General features: G+C 33.0%; 1 protein-coding gene across 3 annotated transcripts in view; it reads right to left on the reverse strand.

Moving 5' to 3' along the window:
• The window catches only part of TAF4B (TATA-box binding protein associated factor 4b), a 113,919-nt gene that overhangs the window by 51,190 nt on the left and 43,249 nt on the right, over window positions 1-19,480 (reverse strand). For all 3 annotated transcript variants that reach the window (XM_011360402.2, XM_011360399.2, XM_011360400.2), the window contains one exon: window positions 492-661. In XM_011360402.2, coding sequence (XP_011358704.1) covers window positions 492-661 — 170 coding nt within the window. The remainder of the gene's footprint in view (window positions 1-491; window positions 662-19,480) is intronic.

The following is a 19,480-nucleotide window of genomic DNA, read 5'->3' on the forward strand; positions in this document are numbered from 1 at the left end:
CTCACACAATAATCTTTCACCAATCTGTCTCTTTTTTTCTGTTAATTTAGGGAGAGTGCAGCCTTTCACATTACTGTGAGTTTGGTATTAAACAACAATGAAAAGCTGTTTGGCTCCAGAATAATACTGGTATGTTCTCTTTCATTTCCTTTCACATACTGCAGAACCCTAATATTTTAATTCAGTTCTTTTAATGAAAGGGTGGGTTTAACTTTCAGGGCTGAGATATATTCATATAAAAACATACACATCTCCCATTAAGAAATATGAATAAAATATTAACTTGTTTTCTAACCCAGAAACCACTGGTTATATATGACTTATGTTAATAGTTTTAAAATAAAATATCTCTTTATGTAATTACTATGACATCTTATTTATTTCCAGAGCCTTATGTAAGCCTTAGAGTTCCAGCTAAGCTACCTCTTTTAATAACATTTTCCATGCAATGAATAGTCCCATTGGATCAATAATCATAAGTTTGCACTTACCAATGTCCAAAATTCTCTTTTGTAGAGCTCCAATGAAAAGAAATGGCTCATCTTTACATGACTGAATGAGCGTGCCAACCAATTCAGAGTTTGTTGCTAAGATGCAAGCATTTTCTTCATTGAGGCTGACTCCTGCCATGGAAGTTACATCATTGATATCATCTTCATCTCTAAAAGAAAACAAAGATATAGCTTTTTGGTGGTGGTGGTGGTGGTGGTGCTTATGAATGATTTGAGAGCAAAAAATTATAGATCTCTCCTTATAAATAAGGACATAATTTTATTCAATTCATCCAAATGAAAAGAATTGAAGAATGGCTATCTTTCCCTGTAAGCCTTTAAAATTAACTAGTATTTCTAACCACTGTGTACATTTAATATCAGAAAAATAAATCAGAAGCAACTTTGTCTTCTAGTGCCCAACTCCTTCTCTCAGTTTAGTAAATGAGATATACCAAGAAGGATTTGGAACTATACTATGTTATCCACAAATTCCTTGCAATGAAAGACACAGAAATGAAAACAGACTTCTTTGTTTTCATCCAAGATGATTAAAAGCCCTTCAGATTTCCCCAGTGCACTACACTGTTCCACTGAGGGGTAGCAGAAATTACCTAGTCATAAAAGATCCATACCCATACAAAGGGACTTGAGAAGCAGCTTTATTGACTAGCTATTCTGAAACCAAATGGTTAAAACTAGTTTTGTTTTTCTGTTTCAGACTTTTGGTGTGCTCCATCTGTACTCATTGAATTCATTAAACCACATCCTTGAGCAAATGGCTGCAAAGAGCCTATATATAACATATAAAATTAAACACACACATTTACAAAAGACATACATGTAAAACGTAAAATGTCTGAGCTCCTTATCTTGTACCAGCAAAATTAAATAGTTGTTTTTATCTAACAGAATTGCTAAATGGCTATAGTAGTAAGATGAGTATATATATAAATGTTTAAGGATAGAAAGAGTCAGACAGAGAGAGACAGACAGAGAAAGAGAGAAAGAGAGAGAGAGAGAGAAAAGAAATTCTAAAATTTCTTCAAGGCACCTTTATCACCTATATAATAACAAGCACATTACTGATCATAACGTCCACAACAATGTATAACTTACGTAAACATGATTATATAAAAAAATGTTGTTTCTCTTTATTGCATGGGCCAAATGGTATACCATGTGGTCTCATGTCAATAGATTTACATTATGAACCTCTCTGACAATGCATTTGTGCACAGAAAAAGGAAATAAATTATAATTGTTAAGTACTCAAGAAATGAAGGCCTCTGGTGTTCAACTTTAAAAAGCAGCACATTGGGGTAGAAAAGGGTTCCTACTTAAAACGTATATGAGATGTAAACTAAAGAAAGTAAAGTGATAGACATAGCAGTTGAAAGTAAAGAAAAAAATGGTCTTATAATCAAAACAGTATATTTAAAAGTTCAACATTAAAAGGTATGTTTTTGCAATGGCAAAAAGAAAAAAGTAAAGCAATTAATATCTCAAACCAACAAATGAAATATTCAATATAAAGAAACTATATGAATATGGTTGGACTCCACCTTATCAAATGTCACAGACGTATTGTCAGAAGTATGAGAGGCTGAGAATGGGTCTAAAAATCAATTTGCCATCTATGTAAATAAAATAATATGTCCAGAAACATCTATACACCTAAAGTCTAAGTGTATAAAGATGAACCAAGATCTGAGTGAAAAAGTATTTTAAGAGGTGTGAATAACAAGTATTTTTAAAAAACCAAGTATCAAGAGAATGAAAAGACAAGCCACAGACTGGGAGAAAATATTTGCAAGAAACACATCTGATAAAGGACTATTATTCAAAATATACAAAGAATTCTTAAAACCCAACAGTAAGAAAACAAACAACCTAATTAAAAACCAGGCCAAAAACCTGAACAGAAACCTCAACAAAGAATGTAGATATATAGATGCCAATAAGCATATGAAAAAAGGATCCACATCTTATGTCATCAGAGAAATGCAAATTAAAATGAGATAACACTACGCACCTATTAATTGGCCAAAATTCTGAACACTGACAACACCAAATGCTGGTGAGGATGTGGAGCAATAGTAATTTTCATTCGTTGCTGGTGGGAAGGCAAAATGGTATAGCCACTTTGAAAGACAGTTTGGCAGTTTATTATAAAACTAAATGTACTCTTACCATACGATTCAGCACTTGCACTCCTTGGTATTTACCTAAAAGAGCTGAATATTTACTTCCACATAAAAACTTGTGCATGAATGTTTGTAGCAGCTCACTCGTTAACTGCCAAAATGTTGAAACAACCAAGATGTCCTTCAGTAAGTAAATGGATAAACTGTGGTACACCCAAACAAATAAATACGAATCAGCGCTAAAAAAATTTGAGCTATCACACCATGAAAAGGCATGGAGGCAACAAATGCACATTACTAAGTGAAGGAAGCCAATTTGAAAGGGTAAATAATGGTAATTTCAACTATATGATACTCTGGAAAAGGCAAAACTACAGAGACAGTGGCTGCCAAGGAGTTAAAGGGGAGGAAGGAAGGGATGAATAGGTAGAGCCCAGAGTATTTTTAGGGCAGTGGAACCACTCTGTGTGATACTATAATGGTAGATACATGTCATTATACATTTGTCAAAACCCATAGAAGGTACAACACTATGAGTGAATCGTAATATAAATTATGGACTTTGAGTGATAATGATGCATCAGTGTAAGTTCATCAATTATAACAAATAGATCACTCGGATTGTAGATGTTGATAATGAGGAAGGTTGTGACTATGGTGGAAGGAGAGGGAATTCTCTACATTTGATTTTACTGTGAACCTAAAACTGCTCTAATAAACAAAGTCTATTTAAAAAAAATGACCAAGTACACATCAATGAAAAGTCAGTTCACTCCAAAACAGAATCCTAACCAGTTACTTAATATATCTGAGCCTCAAATTCTTCTTCCCCTGAAAAACCAATTAACTTAGAGTAGGTGCTTCCTAAGGTCTCCCTCAGCCACTCCAAAGAACGAGACAGCTCTCTTTGACCTGATTCAGAACAATCGCCAAAGTTTACTGTAAAGTGAAGGGAAAAAAAAGAAAAACAATGTGCAGAATACACAGTACCTTAAAAAAATTACACAACACACATACACACATGGAAAGATACATGAGAAATTCCCCTTGGGAAAGTGAAATAGAGAAGGAGAGATAGGAATAAGGCTTATACCATATTATACTCCTTTCTACCTTTTGAATTTTGTACTATGTACGTGGATTACCTAATCAAAATGATTAGTGATATTAAAAAAATAAGTAAACATTTAGAGCAAGAAAACTGGAGATAGAAAATAAGATGAAGTTTAGACATATAACCTCATCCTTCCCTTAAAAATAAAATCAGAATCATTTAAGTTATAGACACATGGCCTTTATACACATGCACGTAACATTGAATGTTTATAATTTCAGATGTGTGTCAGGGTACACAGGCCCTGCAAACTGCCCCTTGCATTCACAGGAGGGTTCCTGCATAGTCCCTGTTAAGATTTCACACATAGGCTGCAGAGAGCAATACCAGGCCTACTTACTACCAGTTCCTAGCATAGTACTAGAATGGAATAGAATTCATCAATGAGGAGACAGTCCCATGTTTTTTTAGAATCTTCTTGCAGCTCTCATCTGCAAATAAGCAGAGAACTAACCACCCAATAAGATCTGTTCTTGCCTATCTTCCCTCTGCCTATCTGGCCCCAAGCTGAACACAACTCCCTCTAGTAGAGCTGCCAGTTGCTATGGTTACAGAGGGCAGCAGGAGTAGAGGAAGACCCCTCTTGAGAAAAGAGGAAAAGGTGCCACAATAAACAGTACCCAAGCCATTTTAAACTTCCTCCAAGAAAGTAGACAGACTGGAGGAAAGCAAAAACAACACAGTGTTGTAACAGCAGTATCAATAAGGCTAAGACAGTAATAAAGGCTTTGATGTTGAGGCTTATTTGTGATTGTGGTTCGATTTTAATTTTAAAAGAAAAGAAAGTGAGAACCTCCGAATCACGTCTTCAAGTTTTCTGGTCTAATGTGGTGCTTGCCTTTTGATGAAGGCTCTGTTAAAAACAATGTTTTATTTTTAAAGACATACAAAAAAGAAATTTAATAGTGCCTCAGTAGAAAAAGGCTTCCAACTTAGATTCTGTGGGGTGTAATAGGGTACTATACAAAAAGTAAAGAAGTATTACCTAATTATCATTAATGCCTTGTATTCTGGCTTCTGAAACTGATGAAATTTTTTAGCTTTTGATAAAGTTAACCAGTTTGTGCCTGCCTCTTAAGATCTATAATATCACCCAACTACTAATTCTTCTAAAGAAGAGTGAATCACATCACTTTCCTATTCAAAATCTTCCATGTTCCCACGAACTCAACCTGATATTCAAGGCCTTCCAGATAATGACCTTAGCTTAGTCCTCCCTCTCTCACTATTCACTATTGAATAGCTCCTACTGATTCTGGCCTTTGCTCAGGCTATTTATTCCCTTCCTGTTATAGTCTTCAACAACTCTTGCTTTATTATCTTTGAGCTGTCAAAGCCTTATCCATAGCCAGGCCTACCTCAAATGCCTACTTTAGAAATGCTGGTTTAGTTTGTGTTTATACTTTTAAAGTATTTGTCCAATTGCTAAACCTTCTGAACTGCTGAGAACACGTTTTGTCTCCGTTATGATGGGTCTTACTCTGTCTTCTACTCTAACAACCCACATAAACTCCAACCAGAATAATTTTATTGATATTAATCATGTTTATGTATATCATTCCTCAGAGTAGTGTATAAATGGTACTTAAATAGTTGAGAAATTTCTTTATGTTCAGAACAGTGTGCTGTTTATCTATTACAATGTATTGGCAAGCAGAAGAATGCAAGTAAAAATGATAAAGGTGGAGTCAAAATGCCTACTATGGAATCTAGACTCTGTCACTTAGTATTTATGTGAAATAAAACAAATCGATTAATCTCTCTAGACCCGCGTCTTCAGTTAAGTCGGGGACGTTATAGTCCCCATATCTTAGAGAGAGGATTGAATAAAATAATCCATACTGTGGAAAAATTATCTTTATAAAGAGCACTTACAAATATCTAGGGAAAAGGCCAACAATCCAATGGAAAAATAGGCAAAGCATAAGAATCTTCAGTTAACAGAAAATTTAAAATGACTCAAATATATGATGTTCTACCCCACTCATAAGAGAAATGTAAGATATGATTTTTCACCTGTTAGATTGGCAAATTTTTTCAAGTTTACTAGCACATGTGAAAATATACTACCTTAAGCATTGTTGGTCAGAGTATAATTCGTTAACGCGATCTCCATGGAATGCTGTTTGACATTATCTGACAATTTAAAATGAATAAGCTGCTCTTCCTAGAAATGATGTGAAATGATAGTAATTGCAGCTTTGTTTTCCTTGTACAAAACACTGGAAACAACCTAATGCCCGTCATTATGTAATTGTAAAAAATACCAAATCACAATGAATATATACTGACTTAGTATAATCTCCAAGATTAATTACTACTAAGTTGTAAAAACCAAAATGTAAAACATATGAATTGTATACTACTATCTGTGTTGAAAAGGTTTTATCTAGAAAGATACAAAATCAATTGCTAACAGTGGCTGGCTATAAGATGAGCCTGGCTAGATAGCAGAGGGAAAAAGAAGCAAGGGAGAACCTTATTTTCCCAGTGTATATCCTTTTGTACCTTTTGAGTTGTATGCATATATGTATTACCTAGTCAAATAAGTAAGTTGCTCTAAAAAAATATATACAAAAAAATTTATTCTTAAAAGATCAAGTTGTTCCCTTAGATTACTAATCTCTGGTAAAGAAGTTCGGCTTCAATATATATATATATTTTTTACCATTCTCGGGTATAACCTCTACTTTACCCCAGCCAGTATGTAAACTCACACAACACCCTGTTTATTCCTCCAGCTCTATGCCTATTTTAAAGTTATTTTTCTCATGGGAAAGTCTTTTTGTCTTTCGTATTATTAACTCAAATGCAACACAGTATATTGCAGCATTTCTCAAACTTTTGTGATTTTTAGGAACCACTTAAAAGTATATCTCACAATCAAATACACACACACACAGCACCCACAATTCTCATTCAGTGGGTCTATGATGGAGACCAGAAACCTGGAATTTTTAACTAACACACTTAGGTGACTGTGTTAGACTACACAGGCTAGGAAAAATACTGATAACAAAATTAAGAGTACCAATTCTACAGTTAAAGAGATCAAGTTTCAGTCCCTGTTCTGACAATTTTTAAAAGAATAATCGTGAACAAGTTTCTTCCTACCTCTATTCATCGATCCCTTTATCTGCAAAAGGGAGGTGAAAACTGTATCTATTATGTGATTTTGAATAAAAACTATATTAGAAACAAAAAATGAGTATTTATTCATTGAAAACTAACAAAACAATTACATGCTAACATAAATACCATTCTTATGAAAACTAACAATACCAAAACTAAAACATAATTAGAAGAATGGCAATGTTTTCTACTTTTGCAAATCTCTTTAAAAATCCATTGGTCCTCTTCATATTGGATGGATCTTTTATTGATGCATGGTTTTGTAACATCATGTGTTGGTAATGCGGAAAATATTGGTTCACCGAGTTATACAGATCTTCCAAATTTAGACTCATTATACATGTGAATCTAAACTCACAGGTTAATATCTGCACCAATCTAATAAGAAAGTCTAAGTTTGGGAAGTTGTTAAGCTCACGGTAATAAATACGACTTTTCCAAATTTTATTTTTCTTGAAAAGCTCAAACCTTATCACTGGCAAAAAATATTGTCTGTTGTTTTCTCTGAAGTAACAGACTCACTTTTTTATTTTCAAGAAAATGCTTGTCAAATTCCCAAGTTTAAGTAACCATAGTTTGTCAGTTGTTCTTTGTTCTTTCAAGTAAAAATGGTGCTCCATGAAAAAAGTGGTTCAGCTCACAACTGCAACATAAGCACAAGTACTTGAGGCAACCATGATACTTTGGCATGCTGGGGAGAGCTTTAAGAGCTTACACAAACTTCCCATTTTGTCATACAGAATATTAAAAAGGTGTGTACTGAAGGATAGAGACTTCATGAAATAATGTGTACTGCTTCATTAAAAACATTTTTAAAAAACTAGCTGCTTTTCTTTTTGTTTACTGTGAATGTGTGAGAGTAAAGAATAAATGGCTAAAAGTATGGCTTGGTGACCCTGTGTTGGTCAATGTTAAGGTGCCAGCTGTTTTACTATCATGGCTTTTAAACCATCAAAGCAAATAATATACTGAAAAGGGCAAAAAAACCATGATATTATTATGAAAAATTTTTTGGCCTGAAAACTCCCTGAAAGAATCTCAGTTTCAAAATTTTCTATAGACCACATTTTGAGACCTGATGGTCTATACTTACAGTACTAAACCTATATTGACTATCAAGAAATACGATTGTAAAAATACAAATTTTTGCCCAGGTCCAGTCTCCAGAGATTTCATTCTGGATGAGCCTCACAGTCAAGGATTTTAACAAGTTCCCTGGGTAATTCTGAAATTGATCTATATAATACTAGTAAATATTTATAAACTGTTTCAAAAGTACCTAGTATCCCTTTCCTATATTTATATATTCTTAAATGAATGATTAAGCCTGTTAAGAAATTTTTACTATAAATCATACCACAGCACTATCATTGCCTCTTGGCTTTGAGCCTTCTTGAAGATGCCCATGACATAAAAAAGATATGCCCTGTCTCTTGTCCACCTAACTTCAACATTTGCTTTATGGTGTATCTACCACCGTTTCTCCTTCCCAGCTCATTCTTCATGGAAGTGCAACACATTTTTTTCCTAAATAACATTTACTATGATAAAATCTGGCTAATAACTTTGAAAGATGTCACAATCTCATCTCCCAATTTTCATTCCTGTAATTTCTCTGTAAGAAATGTTTAAGAACTTATTTTCTAACAAGATTTAGCATAAGGCAACTCTACCAAGAAGACTTTTTTGATGAATTTTAACTCTAGGTTTAGAGTTAATCTGGGCACAGCTCACATGGATGCTTCTTCCTGTCTCTCCTTTGTCTTTACAAGGTGAGAGTGTTTTTTGTCACCAGAGACTGTTTTCTCTTTAAGTCCCTGCTTTGGAATGATTTAACCACATATATTACATCATATATTTTATAATCAATATGTATTATTGATACACTTGTACATATAAGGACAAATAGACTCAGTAAATAAATATCAAAGTAATGAATTACATAAGAAGCAAGGTAGAATACATTTAATCAACACTAGAGAATCTGATTCCTGCAATATGAAAAAATGGACATTAAAGTTGGTGGAATAATATTATCTATGAAAATAGCATGTAACCTTATTCTATATATTTTTTTATTTTCTAAAAGCGGCTTTTAAAGAAAAAAATTTTAATCACACTAAACTCCTAGCTGTTAAAATATCTTTACTAACGGAAGTAATATATATTATTCATATATATTTTATTATTTCTCTCTAAAATATAAGGACTCTTAAAAAAAACTATAAAGCCTTATCACATCTTCAAAAAAAATGACAATAATTCCTTATCATCATCAAATAGCCAATCAGTTTAAGTAGGGCTAACTATACAAACATGCAGAAGTACTATAATATTTGACACTTCTGATTCTGAAATATGAAGAATAAACATGAATCTCTGGCACTCTCTGGTGGTTAAAAACTATATAGCTTTCTTTACTCATCCCAAGTATACTGACAAGCAGATTAGAAAATATAATTTTCTTAGTGGGAAGTCCCGAATAACAATTTTTTTTTTTTTTGGTTAAACAGGTAGTTTTGAAAAAGTAGGCAGATACTACCTGCTACTAAACCTCATCCAGTTAAGTCAAGACAAAATCTAATGCCATATGCTAATACTTATTATTTACCAAGAGTTAATATCAAGGGTCTATTTTAAGCTTCATTTCAACAATAACTGAAGTGATATTGATATTAATATCCAAGAAAGCAAATTAAAAAAAGACATCATTAAAAGATATGCATAAAACCATGTATGACTCGAATTACTAAAAAGTATTATACAAAATTAAAAACTGTATCTTAGTGCAAAAACAAAAGATATCTTAAAAAATAATTAAGATTATAGGTACTCCTATTCTCTTTTTCAAAATTCATTATTTCAACAAAATGTCTATTATGAATTAGGTATTGTTCTAAACATTATACAACAGTAAACCAAAGTTATTATAAATTCTCAGAGAGATTCAAAAAATAGGAAACACCAGGAAAACTAAACAAATGAATAAGGATAATTTTAGATAAGTGCTTTAAGACAGTGGATGTGATTGAAGAAGCCACTTTCCATTGATTGGCCAAGCAAAGACTCTCTAAAAAGATAACTCAAACTTCTAGACTGAATTAAGAAGGACCAAGCCATATGAAGACTAGGGGACAGAGAGCCCAGGGAATAGCACTACTAAAAAATGTACAGTGGGAACATGATTAGTGTGTTTGAAGAACAGAAAGAAAGCAAACAAGGAGTCCAGGTCCCTAAAACCATGAACCCATTATAGCTGTAATGGTCTGCCTACTTTCGGTTTTCCTGAATATCAAGTAATCTTTCTCATGCTACTGTTTTTCAGTTTATCTGTTATCTACAACCTTACTTAATTCTAACAACTATAATTATGGTTCAAGATGTTTCACACCATAAAGTAGTCCATTCTTTCCCAAATTAACATAATCACATAAGCTCAATGCAAAATTTTCACAGAATTGCTCTGCCATTTCTAAAATCCACATGCTATAGAAAAATAACAAGTCAAATCAAGACACCTTTGATAAAAAAGGAATTTAAAAAACACTGTCAGATATGAAAACAAATAATGAAGGTATAATTGAGAACATAAAAATATTAATACAGAAATAAAACAAAGACACAGCATTAAAATAAATCCTAGAAATGCAGCCTTGTATAAATGAGAATTTACTATAAGATACAAGTGGCATTTCAAATCGGAAAGGTAAGAATGATGAATTCTTCAGTAACTACTTTTGAGATGAGCAATCCAATTGGGAAAAAGTTAATTTCTGCTTCAGACATTTACAAAGATAAAATCAAGAATTACTGAAGATGAAAAAGTATGTGTGCATATATGAGGTGTACGTGTATAGATATCTTGAAAGAAAATATAGAATCACATCATTATGAGCTCAGAATAGGGAAGGATTTCTTAGAATAAGGTAAAATTCAAAAGCCATATAGAAAAAGTGATAAATCTAATATTGTGACTTAAAAATCTTCATATAACAAAAGACACTGAAAATAAAGTTACACATTAAAGATTAAGAGAAAAATATTTACGACATATACAACAAATAATTATTCTCCTATACATATATACGTATGTATGTATATAAATCTAGAAGCAATAAGCACTCAACAGACAAATGAGCAAAAGCAGTAAGGTAGAAATTTCCCAAAGAAAATACTAATGGTGACACTTTTGCTTCAGGCAGTAAGTACACTAGATTTACTGAGAAGAAATTACATGGCATTATAACTGGACCAGCATAAGACAGTTTCACTCTAGCGTTGGGTACACAATTGTTAAAAGGGTGTCAGTAAAAATAAGCAATGAGCACACAGACTGCCTTAGGGGCAAATGCCTGTGGCTAGTACTAGTTCTTGAGCCTCTGTTAAAGTGGAGAAATTTTATCTGAGACTGCTGATTAATAAGTCAGGTTCCCTGGAACAAGATGAAAGTGATCTCAAGTCAATAGTCATCCCAGGTTCTACAGTCCTAAATCCTCTCTGGAGTAAAGCAAACTTAATTTGGGCCATCGAGTTTAATTGGATCTATCCATTCAATAAAGTTTTAAATTCAATAATATTTTTCACTTCTCAACGTCATATTTGGTTCTTTTACAATTCTTTTTATTAATTTCTTAACAGGTAATTGTTATTCATTTTTGTGATTTCACATTTTATTTTTAACCATTTTATAATAGTTTTTAATATTGAATATTTATTTGACCATCCAATGTTTGAAGTCATTTGAGTTCCAAATGTGTTGCTGTTTCCCTGAAGTTTAACTCAGGCTGAAAGTGAACACATACATGGATATCAGAAAACAATGGAAAGATATTTTTAAAGAGCTGAAAGAATTAATAATTCTAATCTTACTCCTGACATCACTGTCTCCATAAATAACCTAAAAAAATCTAAAAATTATCAGAAATAAGAACATAACAAGTTGGCATATGATTTTTTTAAAAACGGCAACCTGCTTTCTACATTCTAGGAACAGAATAGGCAATTACCAAAAATGTTATTTATAATAGCAATAAAAAAGTGCCTACCTAAGAATAAACCCAACAGATAAATGCAACAAATTGTGTACAGCCTGTAGACATAAAAATATCACTATTGAAATATATCAAAGAAGGCATGCATAAGTGGAGACATAAATCATGTTCATAGATAGAAGGCTCAAAATTATACAATATTAGTGAAAAACAGTGGATCTATGGACTCAAGGCCATGCCAATTCAAATTCCAGTAGAGATTTTGGTGGCATTTAAACTGATACTTAAATTTACACAAAACAGCAAAATCCCAAGAACGGCCAAGGAAATCAAAAAGAGCAGGAGGTAAGGATATGAAAGTGGAGAGAGGAGAAGAAATAAAGGAGAAGAAGAGGTAGGTAGGGTATATGCCTTAACAAATATAAAATTTATTTTAAAGTTATAGTAAATTGAGCCACATGCTATTGTAAATAAATTAACCAATAAGAGAAAAGAGAGAAAAATAAAGATAAACTAAAAGAATAGATAGTTCAGAAAAGACTCATGTATATGTGACATAGAAGACATTAATGATCAGTGACAAAAGACAAACAATTCATTAATGCTGCTAGGACAAGTGATTAAATATATATGTGTGTTGGCAGGTATATACATATATTTTCATATATATATTAATATATTTCATGTATATGTTTCATATAAATATATATTGAAAAACTGAATTACCATTGCTACCCTATGCCCTAAGAAAAAAACAAAACAATAAAACAAAAATTAAACACTGTTAGGAGAAAGATTTAAATAAAAGGTAAAACTTCAAAACCTTCGGGAAACTATAAAGGACACTAACTTTATGATACTAATGAGGATAAATAAAACATCAATAAGCAATTCATAAAAGAAATTGCTAAGATCAACTACTTTAAAATCAGCAATTCCTGTTCATCAAAATATACTATAAAGTGAATTGAAAACACTAACTCTAACAGATGTCTGCAATACACAAAATATATAAATTGTATAAGGATTTCTGCTTCTGTTGTAGACCATCACTTATGACAGCTGTCCTGATCAATAAATACCAATAAAGCCAGAAAAATTATTTTTAAGTCTGAAGGCAGAAAAGTGCCAAGGGAACCAGGTCTCGATGGGTCAAAGTCCCAAGAGAAGAGAACCTCAATGAAGAAACCCCAATTTTCTCCATGTTGTTTTTCCTTTGGGGATGTGTTAATGTAAAACAAGAAACTAAGAAGCCATTGACAGGGCAGCTACTAAGAAGTAGGAAAGTGAAGAGAGTATTAGACAATCTCACGAGGATAGAGAAACAAAAAGTTAGAGTTCGAGGCTGCTAAGACTTGAGGGATTGGCCATGATCCTATTAAGAGGTGAGGCACAAAGAAGCAGGCCTGACATTACATGATGACTTTTTTCCCTGGAGGCTTTTAGCATTGAAGCTCTGAGGAAGAAAAATCAAAGAAGCCTCGTAAAAAGCTTATAAAATGCACTGTGAGGAGGAGGATTCTGGGAAGATGGCAGAAAATTAAACATCATTAATCTCTCTGTTGAAACTATTTTGGAACTTTCAAGTCTACTGAAGGCTTGTAACTTCCAGGGGAAGGTTTAGAAGGTAAATTTGTGGTTAATTTTGGTCAATTTTACCTGTTAGTTTGGCAGGGGTCTTATCCATCCCCCAGTCTTGAGGCAGACGGTTATGCACCTGTATTGGAGCAGTTTGCACACAGCTTGCAGGAACTATGATGTGTAAAAACAATCTGTCCTCCAACTATCAGGATTATATGCTCTGATCACTCACTAATGGTTGTTTCTGATCTCGGAGGTACAGATGAGGTGGGTGCCCACTGTCGCTGCAACTCTTCCCTTTGTTCCAAGGCCCTCACTTTCTAGCCAAAATAACTTCCAGGGCACTTACCAAGGGCCAGTCCCCTCTTTCTCCCATCTCCTCACTTTCCTCTTTTTTTCCCTTTTGGAAGCCAGACATGAAAGATTAGGACATTCAAAGACAACTGCATATATGGGGAAAATTAGAAAGTGAACACATGCCCAAGGAAAGGCTAAGCCTATGAAAAGATCTGAGAAGATCTAAAATGTATATCTCAAGCTGATCCTACAATCAAAAAAACAAACAAAACTCTAGTAGACACTGGAGAATGAGGAGAATCTAATTTTCAGAGTTATTGTAACTCTGATGTCCAGTTTTAAACAACAAAAAAATCACAATACACACAAAGAAACATAAATTTATGGCCCACTCAAAGGGGAAAAACATTCATAAAAACTGTCCCAGAAAAAGACCTGAGGATAAATGTACTAAAGCAAAGACTTTAAAACAACTGTTCTAAAGATGTTCAAGGAATAAAAAGATAGGAGGAGAGTCAAGAAAATGATGTATGAACAAAATGGAAATATCAATAAAGAGACAGAAAACTGAAAAAAATAATTCTGGAGCTGAAAAGTATAATAACTAATATGAAAAATTCACTAGAGGGATTCAATGGTATATTAGTAAAGGCAGAAGAAAGAATCAGTGAACTTGAAGATAAAAAAAAAATAGAAATTACTTGGTGTGAGGAACAGGGGAAAAAAAGACTGAAAAGTAAACAAAGCCTATGAGACACCATCAAATGGTCAAATATATACATTATAGGGGTCTCGGAAGGTGAAGAGGGGGAAGAAAGAATATTTGAAGAAATAATGGCTGAGAACATTTCAAATTTGAGAAATGACATGAATATAAACATCAAAGAAGCTCAACGAATCCCAAGTAAGATGAACTCAGAGAGATTCACATTGAGACACATGATAATCAAACTTTCAAATGACAAAAACAAAGAGAATCTTGAAAGAAGCAAGATAGAAGTGGACTTATCACATAAATGAGACCCTCAAAAAAGATTCTGAGTAGATTCCTCATCAGAAACTTTGGAGGCCAGAAGGCATGGGCTGGTACATTCAAAGTGCTAAAAGAAAAAAGAAGTTAACCAAGAATCTTATACCTGGCAAAACTGTCCTTCAAAAGTAAGGGAGAAATTAAGACAGGCCAGATAAACAAAATCTGAAGAATTCAGGTTTTGTTGTACCAGTAGACCTGCCTTACAAGAAATGTTCGAGGGAGTCCTGCAGGGTAAAAGGAAAGGACACAACATAGTAATTAGAAGCTACATGAAGAAATTAAAATCTCAATAAAGGTAAATATGTGGGCAATTATAAAAAGCCAGTATTATTTTAATAATGGTTTATAACTCCATTTTTTGTTTTCTATGACTTTAGAGACAAATACACTAAATAAAAACAATTATGTCTAAAAGCTGGAATTATTTTAACTTTGATTTATAACTCCACATTTTGTTTTCCACATAATTTAAGAGACTAACACATTTAAAAGATTATAAGTTTATGCTTTGGGGTACACAAGGTATAAAGATGTAATTTCGCAATATCAACAACCCAAAGGAGTAGGGAAAGAGCAGTAAAGGAGGAGAGTTTTTGCACATTATATAAGTTAAGCTAGTATACAGTCACACGTTGCTTAATGGCAGAGATACATTTTGAGAAATGCGTCATTAGGCAATTTTGTTGTGTGAACTTAAATACAGAGTGTACTTATACAAACCTAGATGGTATAGCTGACTACATACCTGGGCTATATGGTATAGTCTATTGCTTGTAGATTACAAACCTGCACAGCATGTTACTGTATTGAATGCTGTAGGCAACTTTAACACAATGGTAAGTACTTGTGTATCTCAACACAGAAAAATTATGGTAAAAATACAGAAAGAAAAAAGATTTTTTTTAATGGTATAAATTAAAAAACTTACCATGAATGGAGTTTGCAGGACTATAAGTTGCTCTGGGTGAGTCAGTGAGTGAGTGGTGAATGAATGTGAAAGCCTAGAACATTACTGTACACTACTGTAGACTTTATAAATACTGTCTCTGCTTCCCTCCAATAGGATCAGAATAGTACACTGAAGATGTGAATGCTGCTCCATGAACAGGATGTGGGCTAAACTGATTGAAAATATCAAGGTGAAACTGGCTGAGTAAGGCATAGATCGCCACAATAGTGACTGTCAGGAGGGAGCGAAAGGTGACCTGATGATCAGTAGGAATAAGATATCAAGATGGAGAGATAAAGGAACATACGGGATTTATCAAGGCAATGTGGTTTTGGCTATTGCATGTTGGATCAGTAGTCAGATCAAGGAACTTTGTGGTAGTCATAAAAAGAGAAGGTGTTTAACATGGAGAGGGTATATAACTGAGGACTCACTTTGACTTTGGAGATTTGTTTTTGGTTCTATTGACCCTATCTGGCACAAATGGCCCTCTCTGGCACTGAACTGATGGAATAAATAACACTTACCTATGCTTTATATCATTACATCATTACAACCTGAAAACAGTTCCAAAGTACGGGGATAGACTGTATATTGGCTCCACACTATCACGAAAAGCTTTACTAAAGTGGCAGTGGCACTTAACACTTGTTAAGGTAGCTCCTGTTAACTTGTGCCCCAGTACATTTACTGCAATGTACTCTGAAGACCAATAAGCTAGATCTGGGGAGGCTATAGCACCCTCTAAATATGGAACACTGTGGGTATAGGTGCCTCTGTGCTGAAACAAGTTAATAACTGACTGAGATGTAATCCATACACTCAAAATTGAAGTGCTGTGAATGAGAGGAAATCTATTGCCAAACCCCAGAGATACTGCTCCCATAAGAGAAAAAAAAAAATTCCTCCTAACCATATATTCTTTCATTTCTTACAGGAAATTCAGTTCATTTATAATCTTATGGAACCACTGTCATACATGCAGTCTGCCATTAACCAAAACATTGTTATATGGCACATGACTATAATTTCAAATTACAGTGTTAAAATTTTAGATGTTAAATGTACTCCCCATGGTAACCAGAAAGAAAATAGCTACAGAATATATACAAAAGAAAAAGAGGAAAAAATTTAAACATTTCACTACAAAAGAAATCTATTAAATACAAAAGAATACAATAATGCAGAAAATGAGGGACAGAGAAGCTAAGACATACAGAAAACAAAAAGCAAAATGACAAAACTAAGTCCTTTCTTATCAGTAATTACTTTAAATGTAAATGGACTGAACTTCCATTCGAAAGACAGCATTTGACAGAATGCATTAAAAAAATACATGATTCTAATATATGCTGTTTATAAGAGAGACTCCCTTTATATCCAAAAACAAAAATGGATTGAATGTGAATGATGGAAAAAGATATTCTGTGTAAATATTACCCATAAGAGACAAGGGTGTCTATACCAACATCAGACATAATAGACTTGAAATCAAAATGAATATTACATATTCATAAAAGGTTCAATAGAGCAAGAAGATATAATTCTGAACATTTACACACCTATTAACAGACTAGCAAAACATATAAAGCAAAAACTGATGGACTGAAGGGAGAAATACAGTTCTGCAATAATAGTTGGAAACTTCAATACCCCACTCTCAATAATGGATAGAATGACCAGACAAAAGATAAATAAAGATACAGAAGACAGCACAGTAAAACAAAAAAGAAATATTTTTAATAGATCAGGCTCATAAAATGAGTAGTATCTAGGGTAGAATTTTAGATGTGGCAATGCTGAGACATCTCTTTTACATGGTATAACCAATGTGCCTGACTGATCAGAACCAATTTTAGATTTATCCAAAGACTTCTTTCATTCAACATTAGCTTAGACTTGATTACTATAAATTTACAGTAATCATAAAATTTAAATATAAAAATGCTTCTTAAATCTCTTGAGAAAAATGACTCTTCAAAACTATTAAGATTATACATTGTGAATTGTGGAGGTCTGTGCAGTTGTAAAGTGGTATGACTTCTCTTTCGCTAGTTTTTAAGAGTGCAAATATTCTGTCTTTATATTAGTGATAATACAATTTTGAGGTATCTTCAAATATGTTATCATTTCTATCCTTTTAATATCTGAATGTTCTAAGTAGAAGAGTTGGTTTTATCTCAATTTTACAGAGAGAAAAAAATTAGGTCAAAGATCAAGAGTTAAATCAGAATACTGCATGACAGAGGCAAGACTTGAACCCAGATTTTCAGATTTCAATTCCATACCTGAGTACCTAACACAAAATTGATAGGTGGTATTTTTAAAATAAAAATATAAAGTAAAATAAGTATTTTGTTAATTAAAAATAAAAGAATGGAGGAAGGAAGGGGGAGTTATCAGCAGTCTGCAAATTTCACCAATATAGGGCAGTCTGCATTCAGATCCTACCTCTATTACTTCCTACCTATGTAATTATGGTCAAAAAATATATGTCTTTCTTAAACCTAAATGTCTCCCTCTATAAGATAGACATGATGATAGTGCCTACCTCACTGAGGTACTGGGAAAAGTGGAGGTTATAAAACTTATCTTTTTAATATAGCACACAGTACACTGTAAGGAGTGAATAAATGTAAGTGATACTAATAATTGCTAAGTAATTAATTTTTAAATAAGCCTCTAGACATCTGATAGGTTAAAGGAATATTTAGGACTAAAGATGTTGCAATTTCTAAAGATAATTGTAAAATGCCTCATGACACTCCTGATAGACAATATAGAGTAAAACGGGAAGGATAATACAATTATACACATAACAAACACAATGACTAGCACAAAGCAGCCACTTAATAAAAATTGGTTGAATGAATTAGCAATATGTTGAGAAAAATTAATTGAAGTTTTGGCTAATCCATTAGCATCACCCTTGAAGGCAAGCTAGAGTGGAAAGCCTTGTCTTTGACTCTTGACTGAAGACACTAATATCTGTATAAAAAAGCAAAAACCACAATAAACCAATTAAATCTAGCCGACATATACTACAGAACACATTGCCCAAATAAGAGCATACATATTCTTCTCAAGTGTACATAGGACATTTTCCAGAACAGACTATATATTAGGTTACAAATGAAGTCTCAATAGATTTGAAAAGAACAAAGTATCTTCTCTGACCATATGGGATGGCATTATAAATCACCAACAGAAGTAAAATTCATATTAACAAATTTGTGAAAATTAAACAACACACTCTTAAATAACCAGTGGATCAAAGAAAAAAAGCACCAGGGAAATTAGAAAATATTGAGACACAAATGAAAAACTAAAACACATACTAAACTTTATGGGAAGCAGCAAAGAAGTGGTAAGGGGAAAGTTTATAGCTATAAATTATTACTTTAAAAAACAAGATATCATATCAACAAACTAAGTTTATAACTTAAGGAACTAGGGAAAAAAAGAACAAATTAAACCCAAAGCTAGCAGAAGGAAGTAATAAAAATTAAAACATAAATAAAGAAAAGAGAATAGAAAAGCAACAGAGAAAATTAATGAAACCAAAAGTTGGTTCTTTGAAAAAATAAAAAAATAAAAAAAAATTGACGAACCTTTAGTTGGATGGACTAAGAATATAAGAGGACTAAAAGCACTAAAATTAGAAATGAAAATGGAGACATTACTACTGATTCTACAGAAATAAAATGATGAGAGAGTACTCTGAATCATCGTATGCTAAAAAAAG

Source organism: Pteropus vampyrus, unplaced genomic scaffold (assembly GCF_000151845.1).
Source record: "Pteropus vampyrus isolate Shadow unplaced genomic scaffold, Pvam_2.0 Scaffold55, whole genome shotgun sequence".
In the NCBI taxonomy this organism is placed as follows: Eukaryota; Metazoa; Chordata; class Mammalia; order Chiroptera; family Pteropodidae; genus Pteropus; species Pteropus vampyrus.